Source organism: Coregonus lavaretus (assembly GCF_964263955.1).
Source record: "Coregonus lavaretus genome assembly, chromosome: 33".
Lineage (NCBI taxonomy): Eukaryota > Metazoa > Chordata > Actinopteri > Salmoniformes > Salmonidae > Coregonus > Coregonus lavaretus.
The window spans coordinates 1297435-1310548 of record NC_140020.1 but is presented as its reverse complement, the minus strand read 5'-3'; the positions used below and the strand labels follow the sequence as shown (position 1 = coordinate 1310548).

At 41.3% G+C, this 13114-nt stretch overlaps 1 protein-coding gene across 1 annotated transcript in view; it reads right to left on the bottom strand.

Annotated features, from left to right (window-relative positions):
- Window positions 1-6480: 6480 nt before the first annotated feature.
- ylpm1 (YLP motif containing 1) overlaps window positions 6481-13114 on the bottom strand; it is a 48850-nt gene continuing 42216 nt past the window's right edge. The window contains exons 19-22 of the mRNA XM_084150721.1: window positions 10423-10474; window positions 9553-9680; window positions 8888-9077; window positions 6481-6781 (exon numbers count right to left, since the gene is read on the bottom strand). Of these exons, the coding sequence (XP_084006847.1) occupies window positions 8931-9077; window positions 9553-9680; window positions 10423-10474 (327 nt within the window). The 3' untranslated portion in view covers window positions 6481-6781; window positions 8888-8930. The remainder of the gene's footprint in view (window positions 6782-8887; window positions 9078-9552; window positions 9681-10422; window positions 10475-13114) is intronic.

The window sequence follows — 13114 nt, the reverse complement described above, 5'->3', positions numbered from 1 at the left end:
TTACCAGTGCAGATTCAGTCTTCCCAGCCTGGTGCAGGTCTACAATTTTGTTTCTGGTGTCCTTTGACAGCTCTTTGGTCTTGGCCATAGTGGAGTTTGGAGTGTGACTGTTTGAGGTTGTGGACAGGTGTCTTTTATACTGATAACAAGTTCAAACGGGTGCCATTAATACAGGTAACGAGTGGAGGACAGAGGAGCCTTTTAAAGAAAAAGTTACAGGTCTGTGAGAGCCGGAAATCTTGCTTGTTTGTAGGTGACCAAATACTTATTTTCCACCATAATTTGAAATAAATTCATTAAAAATCCTACAATGTGATTTTCTGGATTTTTTTTCCTCAATTTGTCTGTCATAGTTGACGTGTACCTATGATGAAAATTACAGGCCTCTCTCATCTTTTTAAGTGGGAGAACCTGCACAATTGGTGGCTGACTAAATACTTTTTTCCCCCACTGTATCTGTTTTCCAACTCCCAAGAGTACACAAGACAGACTGTGGTAAATATCTGTTTTTCAACTCCCAAGAGGACACAAGGCAGGCTGTGGTAAAGGAAAAGACACAGAGACCAAAAAAAAAAAAAAAAGCCACAAGAACAATATTCTTTAATATTCAACGGCTTACACCTTTTTCCTCATTTATCACAGTCATGTTCCTAGATTTACTAGAGGGGTGGATCAAAACAATTTCATCTGTATTACATTTCAAACCTGTTTTGGTAAAGCGCGTATGGCCTTAAAGGAACGAGTGAGGATTGTTTTTCTACTTAAGACAATTTAGGTTTTTACAAAAAATAATATTGTTGCAATTGATGCTACATGTATAGTAACAATAATAAAAAAATACACTGTAGAACCATCCCATTTCACTTCAGACAGCTAAAACGAAAGACAGTTGAATTACACTGAACAAAAAATATAAACGCAACATGTAAAGACGTTTTCCATACGCTGAAAAAGCTTATTTCTCTCAAATTTTGGGCACAAATTTGTTTACATCCCTGTTAGTCAGCATTTCCTCTTTGCCAAGATAATCCATCCACCTGACAGGTGTGGCATATCAAGAAGCTGATTAAACAGCATGATCATTACACAGGTGCACCTTGTGCTGGGGACAATAAAATGCCACTAAAATGTGCAGTTTTTGTCACACAACACAATGCCAAAGACGTCTCAAGTTTTGAGGGAGTGTGCAATTGGCATGCTGACTGCAGGAATGCCCACCAGAGCTGTTGCCAGAGAATTGAATGTTCATTTCTCAACCATAAGCCGCCTCCAATGTCGTTTTAGATAATTTGGCAGTACGTCCAACTGGCCTCACAACCGCAGACCACGTGTATGGCATGTGGTGGAGCAGTTTGCTGACGTCAACATTGTGAACAGAGTGCCCCAGGGTGGCGTTGGGGTTATGGTATGGGCAGGCATAAGCTACGGACAACGAAAACAACTTAATTTTATCAATGGCAATTTGAATGCACAGAGATACCGTGACGAGATCCTGAGGCCCATTGTGAGGCCCATATTTTAAAGGTATCTGTGACCAACAGATGCATATCTGTATTCCCAGTCATGTGAAATCCATAGATTAGGGCCTAATGCATTTATTTAAATTGACTGATTTCCTTATATAAACTGTAACCCAGAAATTGTTGCGTTTGTACTTTTGTTCAGTCTAAATATCCATTAGCTACTACATATTGATTGGTAGAAATGTGCTTTATAGGTATTTTAGTATTAGAAACATTCTGTAAAGAACCACTTTTTGCCTACAATTCCACATAACTTAATTCAATATTACTCACCTTGACGTCTCTGCTGAAAGTTTCAGCCATCGCACAGGAAATGTCTAAGCTCCATATCGGCTATGTCAATCAAACAAGGTCTTAGACAGGTGTTCAGGTGATGTCTTCATAGCCAGCAACATCTGTTGATTGACACTCAATGCAGATGCTTCAGCGGAGTGTAGTCTCGGTCTTGTGCATCTTCAGTAAATCGCATCACACAGCAATGGGACAATAGCTATCCCTGGGGCAAAGAGATGTATAGAGAGCGCAACGTTGTCCCACTATGGCGTCTGTGAGTGCACGGGCAGTGTGTTTCTTCTTCTACAACTTCTATGAGTTGGTAAACAAACTGAAAGGCTGCATACTGCCACCTGGAGTGTGTTGTTTGAACAGGTATAAACGCCAAGGTTGGCAATTTACTGCCACCTGCAGTTATGGAACGTTTGCGCTAGAGAATAATTAATTGGCTGATCCCTCCTGATGACCTGGATGGAATGATGTGATCCTTCTTTAACCCACAGGAAGTCACACCCAGTTGACTACTTTAAAATGGTGAAAGTCCTCAATGGCTCTATGCCCTGGTGTTAGAATATACACCAGCTGTTTACATTTAGTAGTGCACTATAAAGGGAATAGGGTCTAGTTGTGGACAGGTATAGTTGTGGACAGGTATATTGAGGGAACAAAGTATTTGATCCCCTGCTGATTTTGTACATTTGCCCACTGACAAAGACATGATCAGTCTATAATTTTAATGGTAGGTTTATTTGAAAAGTGAGAGACAGAATAACAACAACAAAAATCCAGAAAAACGCATGTCAAACATTTTATAAATTGATTTGCATTTTAAATGAGGGAAATAAGTATTTGACCCCTCTGCAAAACATGACTTAGTACTTGGTGGCAAAACCCTTGTTGGCAATCACAGAGGTCAGACGTTTCTTGTAGTTGGCCACCAGGTTTGCACACATCTCAGGAGGGATTTTGTCCCACTCCTCTGCAGATCTTCTCCAAGTCATTAAGGTTTCGAGGCTGACGTTTGGCAACTCGAACCTTCAGCTCCCTCCACAGATTTTCTGTGGGATTAAGGTCTGGAGACTGGCTAGGCCACTCCAGGACCTGAATGTGCTTCTTCTTGAGCCACTCCTTTGTTGCCTTGGCCGTGTGTTTTGGGTCATTGTCATGCTGGAATACCCATCCACAACCCATTTTCAATGCCCTGACTGAGGGAAGGAGGTTCTCACCCAAGATTTGACGGTACATGGCCCCGTCCATCATCCCTTTGATGCGGTGAAGTTGTCCTGTCCCCTTAGCAGAAAAACACCCCCAAAGCATAATGTTTCCACATCCATGTTTGACGGTGGGGATGGTGTTCTTGGGGTCATAGGCAGCATTCCTCCTCCTCCAAACACGGCGAGTTGAGTTGATGCCAAAGAGCTTGATTTTGGTCTCATCTGACCACAACACTTTCACCCAGTTATCCTCTGAATCATTCAGATGTTCATTGGCAAACTTCAGACGGCCCTGTATATGTGCTTTCTTGAGCAGGGGGACCTTGCGGGCGCTGCAGTATTTCAGTCCTTCACGGCGTAGTGTGTTAACAATTGTTTTCTTGGTGACTATAGTCCCAGCTGCCTTGAGATCATTGACAAGATCCTCCAGTGTAGTTCTGGGCTGATTCCTCACCGTTCTCATGATCATTGCAACTCCACGAGGTGAGATCTTGCATGGAGCCCCAGGCCGAGGGAGATTGACAGTTATTTTGTGTTTCTTCCATTTGCGAATAATCGCACCAACTGTTGTTACCTTTTCACCAAGCTGCTTGGCGATGGTCTTGTAGCCCATTCCAGCCTTGTGTAGGTCTACAATCTTGTCCCTGACATCCTTGGAGAGCTCTTTGGTCTTGGCCATGGTGAAGAGTTTGGAATACTTTTTCCCTCACTGTATAGTCTCTAGAACCAGTCTTTGAGCTACAGTACAGAACATGTGGTACAGTATGCCATTCAACAACTATTCACAACTACAGGATACAGTACATTCTCTCAGATTGTCATAATTGACAATATTCACTCAAGATGATCATATAACCACCATCATAATCTCAGATTGACAGGTCAGAAACAGACAGTCTGGATTATAGCTGAGTAGTCAGAATTTATTTCAGTCAATTAGCAATAGGAATAAAAGTCATGTGACAAAAAAAAATACAGAAGAAGAATATAAAAGTCCCTTAGTGGAGCATGGGCCGGTAATGCTTGCTATGGCTGACGAGAGCCTACTGTTAAAAAAAAGAGAGGTGACCAATGTTGACTTAGGTTTCTTTTTGGCTTGATACCTATAGGGCCTCTTTGTACAATGATAGGAACACGGCATTGGCGTCAGTTAGCAAGTTTATAGTGTCGAATTTACCAGAAAATTGACATTTTGGTTGCGTTTTACAAGTCGCTGTGTGACGGTCAATGTTATAACATGGCTTGTTTATTTATTTGTAAGATCGTGTAACAGCACAACATATATACAGTGGGGAGAACAAGTATTTGATACACTGCCGATTTTGCAGGTTTTCCTACTTACAAAGCATGTAGAGGTCTGTAATTTTTATCATAGGTACACTTCAACTGTGAGAGACGGAATCTAAAACAAAAATCCAGAAAATCACATTGTATGATTTAAGTAATTAATTTGCATTTTATTGCATGACATAAGTATTTGATACATCAGAAAAGCAGAACTTAATATTTGGTACAGAAACCTTTGTTTGCAATTACAGAGATCATACGTTTCCTGTAGGTCTTGACCAGGTTTGCACACACTGCAGCAGGGATTTTGGCCCACTCCTCCATACAGACCTTCTCCAGATCCTTCAGGTTTCGGGGCTGTCGCTGGGCAATACGGAGTTTCAGCTCCCTCCAAAGATGTTCTATTGGGTTCACGTCTGGAGACTGGCTAGGCCACTCCAGGACCTTGAGATGCTTCTTACGGAGCCACTCCTTAGTTGTCCTGGCTGTGTGTTTCGGGTCGTTGTCATGCTGGAAGACCCAGCCACAACCCATCTTCAATGCTCTTACTGAGGGAAGGAGGTTGTTGGCCAAGATCTCGCGATACATGGCCCCATCCATCCTCCCCTCAATACGGTGCAGTCGTCCTGTCCCCTTTGCAGAAAAGCATCCCCAAATAATTATGTTCCACCTCCATGCTTCACGGTTGGGATGGTGTTCTTGGGGTTGTACTCATCCTTCTTCCTCCAAACACGGCGAGTGGAGTTTAGACCAAAAAGCTCTATTTTTGTCTCATCAAACCACATGACCTTCTCCCATTCCTCCTCTGGATCATCCAGATTGTCATTGGCAAACTTCAGACGGGCCTGGACATGCGCTGGCTTGAGCAGGGGGACCTTGCGTGCGCTGCAGGATTTTAATCCATGACGGCGTAGTGTGTTACTAATGGTTTTCTTTGAGACTGTGGTCCCAGCTCTCTTCAGGTCATTGACCAGGTCCTGCCGTGTAGTTCTGGGCTGATCCCTCACCTTCCTCATGATCATTGATGCCCCACGAGGTGAGATCTTGCATGGAGCCCCAGACCGAGGGTGATTGACCGTCATCTTGAACTTCTTCCATTTTCTAATAATTGCGCCAACAGTTGTTGCCTTCTCACCAAGCTGCTTGCCTATTGTCCTGTAGCCCATCCCAGCCTTGTGCAGGTCTACAATTTTATCCCTGATGTCCTTACACAGCTCTCTGGTCTTGGCCATTGTGGAGAGGTTGGAGTCTGTTTGATTGAGTGTGTGGACAGGTGTTTTTTATACAGGTAACGAGTTCAAACAGGTGCAGTTAATACAGGTAATGAGTGGAGAACAGGAGGGCTTCTTAAAGAAAAACTAACAGGTCTGTGAGAGCCGGAATTCTTACTGGTTGGTAGGTGATCAAATACTTATGTCATGCAATAAAATGCAAATTAATTACTTAAATCATACAATGTGATTTTCTGGATTTTTGTTTTAGATTCCGTCTCTCACATTTGAAGTGTACCTATGATAAAAATTACAGACCTCTACATGCTTTGTAAGTAGGAAACACTGCCGATTTTGCAGGTTATCAAATACTTGTTCTCCCCACTGTATACTGGACTTTCAATTCAGTATTTGATTTGTTGCAAGAAAGTGATTGCATTTTTTCTTATCTTCAAACTCTTAGGAGATTAAGTTATGTGAAATGCAATGGTTGACAGATTTTTAATTAAAATCAAATTAAAAAAGATAAGTGATACTATGTGCTGTGGCTTGATTTCTAAATTAATTTAACTTTGCGTTAACTCCCTGCCACACACATGCATTGAGAGGCAAAGGGTAAAACGCAGTGCAGCCTCCCTGTAGCGGTTTGAGAGTTTCCTTGCTCATGGGCACAATGGCAGTCAGTGAACCAAGAACATTGCCGCTACTGTTCCACCACTCTAACCTCCTGTAACACAGTAGGACCTTAAGAGATACGAAACACACCGGGAATGGAGGTTGTTTGAAAATACTGAAACTTTCGTAACTTTTGAAATGGGACACAAAAAAAATAAAAAATAAATATCACCAAAAGAATGAGGTTTGTATCTTTGGAGGTTCTACCGAATGTGGTCCACATGAAAACAGACGACATCACAGAAGATTCTCCATGGCGTGGCCCACATGATCACTCACAAGATACTCTCCTGGTTGTTTTTGGTGTGAAACCTTTATTGTTACTTCAGTTTCTCTCTTAAAATAAGCAACAGTGCTAACATTACAGGTAGACATTACAGCTTGTACAGTATAAAATGAGAAGCACACTGATCTTACCACCGAAAGCATAGGACGAAGGGAAATCATCTACAAATATTCTAAATGAAGATCAAGAAATGTCTTTAACGCAAGAGAAAGCTATCCTGTATTCTAATAATGGAATAAAACAACTATGTATTTTCCTAAACGTCGGCAGGTAGTGTGTGCAGTCTGGGTTCAGGATATTCAGTCTGCAGACCTAGAGGAAAAAAGAAAACTGATTGAAAAATATGCCACAAATATTAAAAATGGGGTAATCTGCAATTGCTACATACATCCAATTGACTTTTCAATTACTGATCTTACAAGAACATAATATATATATTCCTTCAATGTTAAAATTAGGCAACCGTAATAGATAACGGATGAAAAAAAAACAGTGTTTTGTTATGCGTTATAAAAATGGTGACAATTTAACTACACCGAACAAAAATATAAAAACGCAACATGTAAACGTGTGAAATAAAGCTGAAATAAAAGATCCCAGACATTTTCCATACGCACAAAAAGCGTATTTCTTTCAAATTTTGTGCACACATTTGTTTACATCCCTTTTAGTGAGCGTTTCTCCTTTGCCAAGATCATCCATCCACCTGACAGGTATGGCATATCAAAAAGCTGATTAAACAGCATTATCATTACACAGGTGCACCTTGTGCTGGGGACAATAAAAGGCCACTAAAATGTGCAGTTTTGTCACACAATACAATGCCACAGATGTATCAAGTTTTGCAGTCAATTGGCAATTGACTGCAGGAATGTCCACCAGAGCTGTTGCCAGATAATTGAATGTTCATTTCTCTACCATAAACTGCCTCCAATGTTGTTTTAGAGAATTTGGCAGTACGTCCAACCGGCCTCACAACTGCAGACCATGTGTAACCACGCCAGCCCAGGACCTCCACATCCAGCTTCTTCACCCGCGGGATCATCTGAGACCAGCCACCCAGACAACTGATGAAACTGTGGATTTGCACAACCGAAGCATTTCTGCACATACTGTCATAAACCGTCTCAGGGAAGCTCATCTGCGTGCTCGCTGTCCTCACCAGGGTCTTGACCTGACTGGCTCATCTGCGTGCTCGCTGTCCTCACCAGGGTCTTGACCTGACTGGCTCATCTGCGTGCTCGCTGTCCTCACCAGGGTCTTGACCTGACTGCAGTTTGGCGTCGTAACCGAATTCAATGGGCAATTGCTCACCTTCGATGGCCTCTGGCATGCTGGAGAAGTGTGCCCTTCACAGATGAATTCCAGTTTCAACTGTACCTGGCAGATGACAGAGGCGTCGTGTGGGCGAGCGGTTTGCTGATGTCAACGTTGTGAACAAAGTTCCCCATGGTGGCGGAGGGGTTATGGTATGGGCAGGCATAAGCTACGGACCACAAACACAATTGCATTTTATTGATGGCAATTTGAATGCACAGAGATACCGTGACTAGATCCTGAGACCCATTGTCGTGCCATTCATCCGCCGCCATCACCTCATGTTTCAGCATGATAATGCACAGCCCCATGTCGCAAGGATCTGTATCCAATTCCAGCTGAAAATGTCCCAGTTCTTCCATGGCCTGCATACTCACCAGACATGTCACCTTATTGAGCATGTTTGGGATGCTCTGGATCGACGTGTACGACAGCGTGTTCCAGTCAGAGGAGGTTGGTGGTATAAGTGGAATGGTATCAAAAACATGAAACGCTCCGTTCCAGCCATTATTATGAGCCCTTCTCCCCTCACCAGCCTCCACTGGTTCGCACAGCCATAGAAGACGAGTGAGATAACATTCCACAGGCCACAATCAACAGCCTGATCAACTCTATGCGAAGGAGATGTGTCGCGCTGCACGAGGCAAATGGTGGTCACACCAGATACTGACTTGTTTTCTGATCCACGCCCCTACCTTTGTTTTTAGGTATCTGTGACCCAAGAGGTACATATCTGTATTCCTCGTCATGTGAAATCCATAGGTTAGGGCCTAATGAATTTATTTCGATTGACTTGATTTCCTTATATGAACTAACTCAGTAAAATCTTTGAAATTGTTGCATTTTTGCCTTTATATTTTTGTTCAGTGTAGATGCATCATCTCAGTCAAGATTTAAGTCATCGCTTTTTGCCAAAAACAGTAGTTACTTGGGTGCTTTCACATAGAACATAGGTTTCATAACCCCCTAATTCTGTCAAAATAACTACTAGCCTTCTCTCCTAACTGTAATAAACAAAGACATGTCATTACATAAATGGCACTCCAAAAACATGGCAATACTGTATCAAATTAGATTATTCATAGAATTTAATGGACATACCTTTAAACCAAGAAGCAGGGGTGAGGACAGTGATCTTCTGTTATTAGAAATACTTAGTGCGATTGAGAGCTCTCTGAGCTATCTGTCCACTCTGGTCTGTGATTTTCTCCCAGTCTGTTTGACCCACCACAAAGCCGATATCACGCTTGCGTTCGGCGTCCTTCTGCTCTTCGAGGTCAGCCCAGCGAACCTAGAGGACAGGAAGGAAAACATCCAGCGGGGGTCATGAGCAGGAAAAGGACGAGGAGTAGGCAATGTTCTGTTCATGCTAGCTAGCTGGTCTGACATTGCATTTCAATTTAAATATTCTAGTAATTTTGCGAAACAGTATTTAGGGAGCACACCAAACCACGATCAAATCCACATTTTTCACCAATAGATAATCCTGATTTTGTGATGAAATTCTCCAGGCGCCTTGGATTACAGAGATGTTGTGACTGGTCAAACGATCACATTTTATGGTCTGCAAACCATATTCTATGGTCAGTCAGGCTGTCATTGTAAATAAGAACAGAGTTGCCTAAATAAATAAAAGGTTACATAAAACAATATTATAAATAAGATGCAACATGGAGATGTTTTGGGAAATGTCAAACAATCAAAATGTCTGTTAAAGAGAAACAGGTAAGACAGGATAAAAAAAAATATGGTATATGCCACTTTACCCTCTTTTTGCCGGGCTCAGAGTGGCGCGTGGCGTAGTCGTCTGGCAGCTGAAGAAAGTCCTCCATGCCTGCCATGTCATCTCCCTCCCTCTTCCTCTTTCCCCCCATCACCAGGCCGTCCAGCTTGTCTGTAAGGAGAAGAGCGCTCGCCACGTCACCTCACGACTCAGCAAAATAATAAATACTAGCTACTTCCCTGATGACATTGTCACCGTGACGACGATAACCATGCTGATTAGATTCTGTGTTATGCCGTTTCTTGTTTCCGACTATAAATATTTTGAATGTTCTTAAGAAACTTTCCACGTTGTCCGATTTTATTGCCAAGGATCCCCTCAAAGAGTTGCCTCTCATTTTGATATTGAAGCAAGGAGAGTTGAGCACCCTTTTGCCCTTCAAACTGTGTGCACAGTTTAAAGCAAGCGCAAATGGTTTTTGTGAATATGAGTTGATGTTATTTATTTGAAACTTACTATTTTGATCACATCTGTGTATTTTGATCAGATCATTTGTATTCAGCATTTCTGCATATTCGTCTATAATGAGGAGACTGGAAACTGTTTAGACAACAGGTGTCAAAACCTCTCCTTCGGGACCCCCCCAGACGTTCCATGTATTTGAACCATTCCAGAGTTAGCACACCTGATTCAATTAGCCAACTAGTTATCAAGACATTGACTACTTAAAATCAGGTGATCTAGTTTAGGCCTACAACCAAATTGTGAAACGTCTGGGGGGTTCCCCGACGAGAGGTTTGAAAAAAAAAAAAAATGGAGTTGAAGAGAATGTCACTGTGGTGCAACAGGAACATCTACTGAAAGCTAGAGTTGTTAGTGAACATCATGTACATTAGTAAGAGGGAATACCTACCGAGTTTCGCATCAGAAGTGTCCATCTCCCATTTGCTTTGTGGAATGTAACCCTAAATTATACAGAGAAGAGACCGCAACCGTTAGGCCTCGGAATGGCAAGGAGCTAGGGGTCAGGAGGAGGAGCTAGGGGTCAGGGGGAGGAGCTAGGGGTCAGGGGGAGGAGATAGAAGGTCAGGAGAGAGAGAGAGAGAGAGAGAGAGAGAGAGAGAGAGAGAGGGTGGGGAAGGGTGTCGGTGACGGGAGAGAAGGCGTTCAAATAGTTAGGTTAATCAAACAATACCAGTACAAATCACGACAAAAAAAAAAATCGCAAGAATGGCACGACATGAGACATAATGAAATAGCTTTAAAGATGTTGGCATGCAAACGATGTCAGATGTCATTATGACACCTCAGTTGAGAGGATGTGCCTTTGGTGTAAGCCATGATCAAAGCATTTAGAGACAGTTATGACTTTAGAAACCGGCTAGTTGATACACAAGCTAGCCTACTGCAAGAGCACAACAACTAGATTTCATCAACACTGTGTTAAATCGTGGTTCCACGTTTGGTAGGACACCAAAGTTGAAACGAGCTCATTAGATGATATTGCCTAGTTGCCCTACTGAAGAAAAACACAACACTGGTATACACAAGTTGGACATTAATAGTATTTGATTCTGCAGTATTTTGTAAATAAATGAAGCGTGTGCAAAACATGTATTCTGACTAAAACCTCTTCAGTTCCAAACGCATGTTAGAAAAGGTCGAAATCCGGCTAGTTATTTAACCTTTAACCTCCCCAACCATTTGCTACAACACAGATACCTGTAGTGGATCCAGCAATTTCCTTAAATACAGGTATGGAGAAACTTGCGCCAACTATAGTATGTTCCAAAGGACAAGTGCCAACTTTAAAAACATGAAGCGTTTAATTGTAAAAAATAAATAAAAATGCAACTTGTCACAACTGAAGTTAATAGTGAGTGCTTTCGAACAGCTACCATTGTAATAAGTCTAACTTTTATATTTTGTGTTTAGGTCGCTAAATCACGTCAAATGCTCCAAAACTATGCATAAAAAAAAAACAATATGAATTTAGTCAATTTATCTAAGCATTTTTGTCATAATCCCATTTATTTACAGTTAGTACTATAGCACAGCTACAGTTAACAAAGTTGGAAAGTACAAAAAAAATACATGTTGTAAAAGTAGTGACACTTTTTATAAATTAAATTTTTTTTACCCTAAAAAATGTACAGCCTCTGATACGGCTCCATACACAGCCTCGGATATGGCTCCATAAATACTACTTTAATATGCTTCAAATACTTTTATATTCAAAAATCACACTTAGAAAAAATTAATTTGTTGAGGCAAACTTCCCGTAACTTTGTCACAAATTTGCTGCAAACTACATGGTGTGCCACAAAATATTGCCAGAAGTTAGCAAATTTTTGCCACTAGTGGTGAATGTGCGGCAAACCTTTGGCAACAATAATATTTATTGCCACAAGTGGCAAACAGTTCGTCAGAGTTATTTTTCTGGCAAAAAATTCTCTCAAGATTCTATTTGAGTATGTGGCAAACCTGTGGCAACAATATTTATTGCCAATAGCGGCAAATAGTTTACCAAAAGCCATTTCTGGTGAACACATCAGTTCCAAGACCAGTAACCGTTGACGACCAATCAGGGGGACTAGAAAATGCTGTTGGAAAATGGAAACCAAGCTATCTAGCTAGCTAGCTACCTACCAAAGTTGTCCAGTGAGTGTCTAACTTATTCATTAAACTTCCTAATAAACGTAAAAATTATGTTAGCTAATTGATGCCTAGTTAGCAATGTCATGTTTTAAGGGATAGAGTGAAACACATTTTGTTGATACCAGTTTCAATCTGTCAGCGCCAATGACTGGCTAGCGCTTAGTTAGCAATCATATTTTTGCACTATTAATGTGATAGCTACCTAGCTAACTAATGATTTGCCTAAACACTTTTTAGGTGAATACGTTGCTGTCTTTTAATATCAATATGCATGTCAATATGCTAGTGTCACGGTTCAGTAGCATGTTAGCTAGCACAACAGCTAAAGGTAGCAATAATATGAGCGGACTTGACATCAAAGCAAGATGGATACCCTTCCCCTGCCCGTGGTGTTGGAAGAGGCTGTATTGGGAGAAGGATGCATCAACACCCTGGAAAGATGTTTGTGATGCACTCACTCACTTTTTTGAGTTATAAATGAGTATCATCTTCAAGCTTGATATGGTAAGCAAATGCTTGTATTATTCTCATAAAATGTAGCCCATACATTCATTATTTGTAACAATTGGATCTTTCATTGCTTTAAACTAGTAGCTAGCTCATCTTGATCATGTGTTGTTCCTCCTCTCTAGAAGGTATCAGTTACCAGGCAAAAAAACAAAAACAGATTGAGGCCTTCAATCAAACTGAAGACAGAAATGTGTGCACCAGGTCAAGGCTTCTTACATGCATGGATTTGAGATGCAAGTGAACAATTAATTTAGGAAATATTATATGAATTGCCATATTAGACATAGCTCAATTTTAAGTTGCTTTTCTTCCACCCAAGCCATATACACTTGAGTCAGGAAGAAGAGACAACTGTCTCTCAATGATGAAGTCCCCAGTCTAGATTGAATATCAAAATTAGTTGATTAGTTTGAATCAGTTGTGTTGAGGCTTGGCTG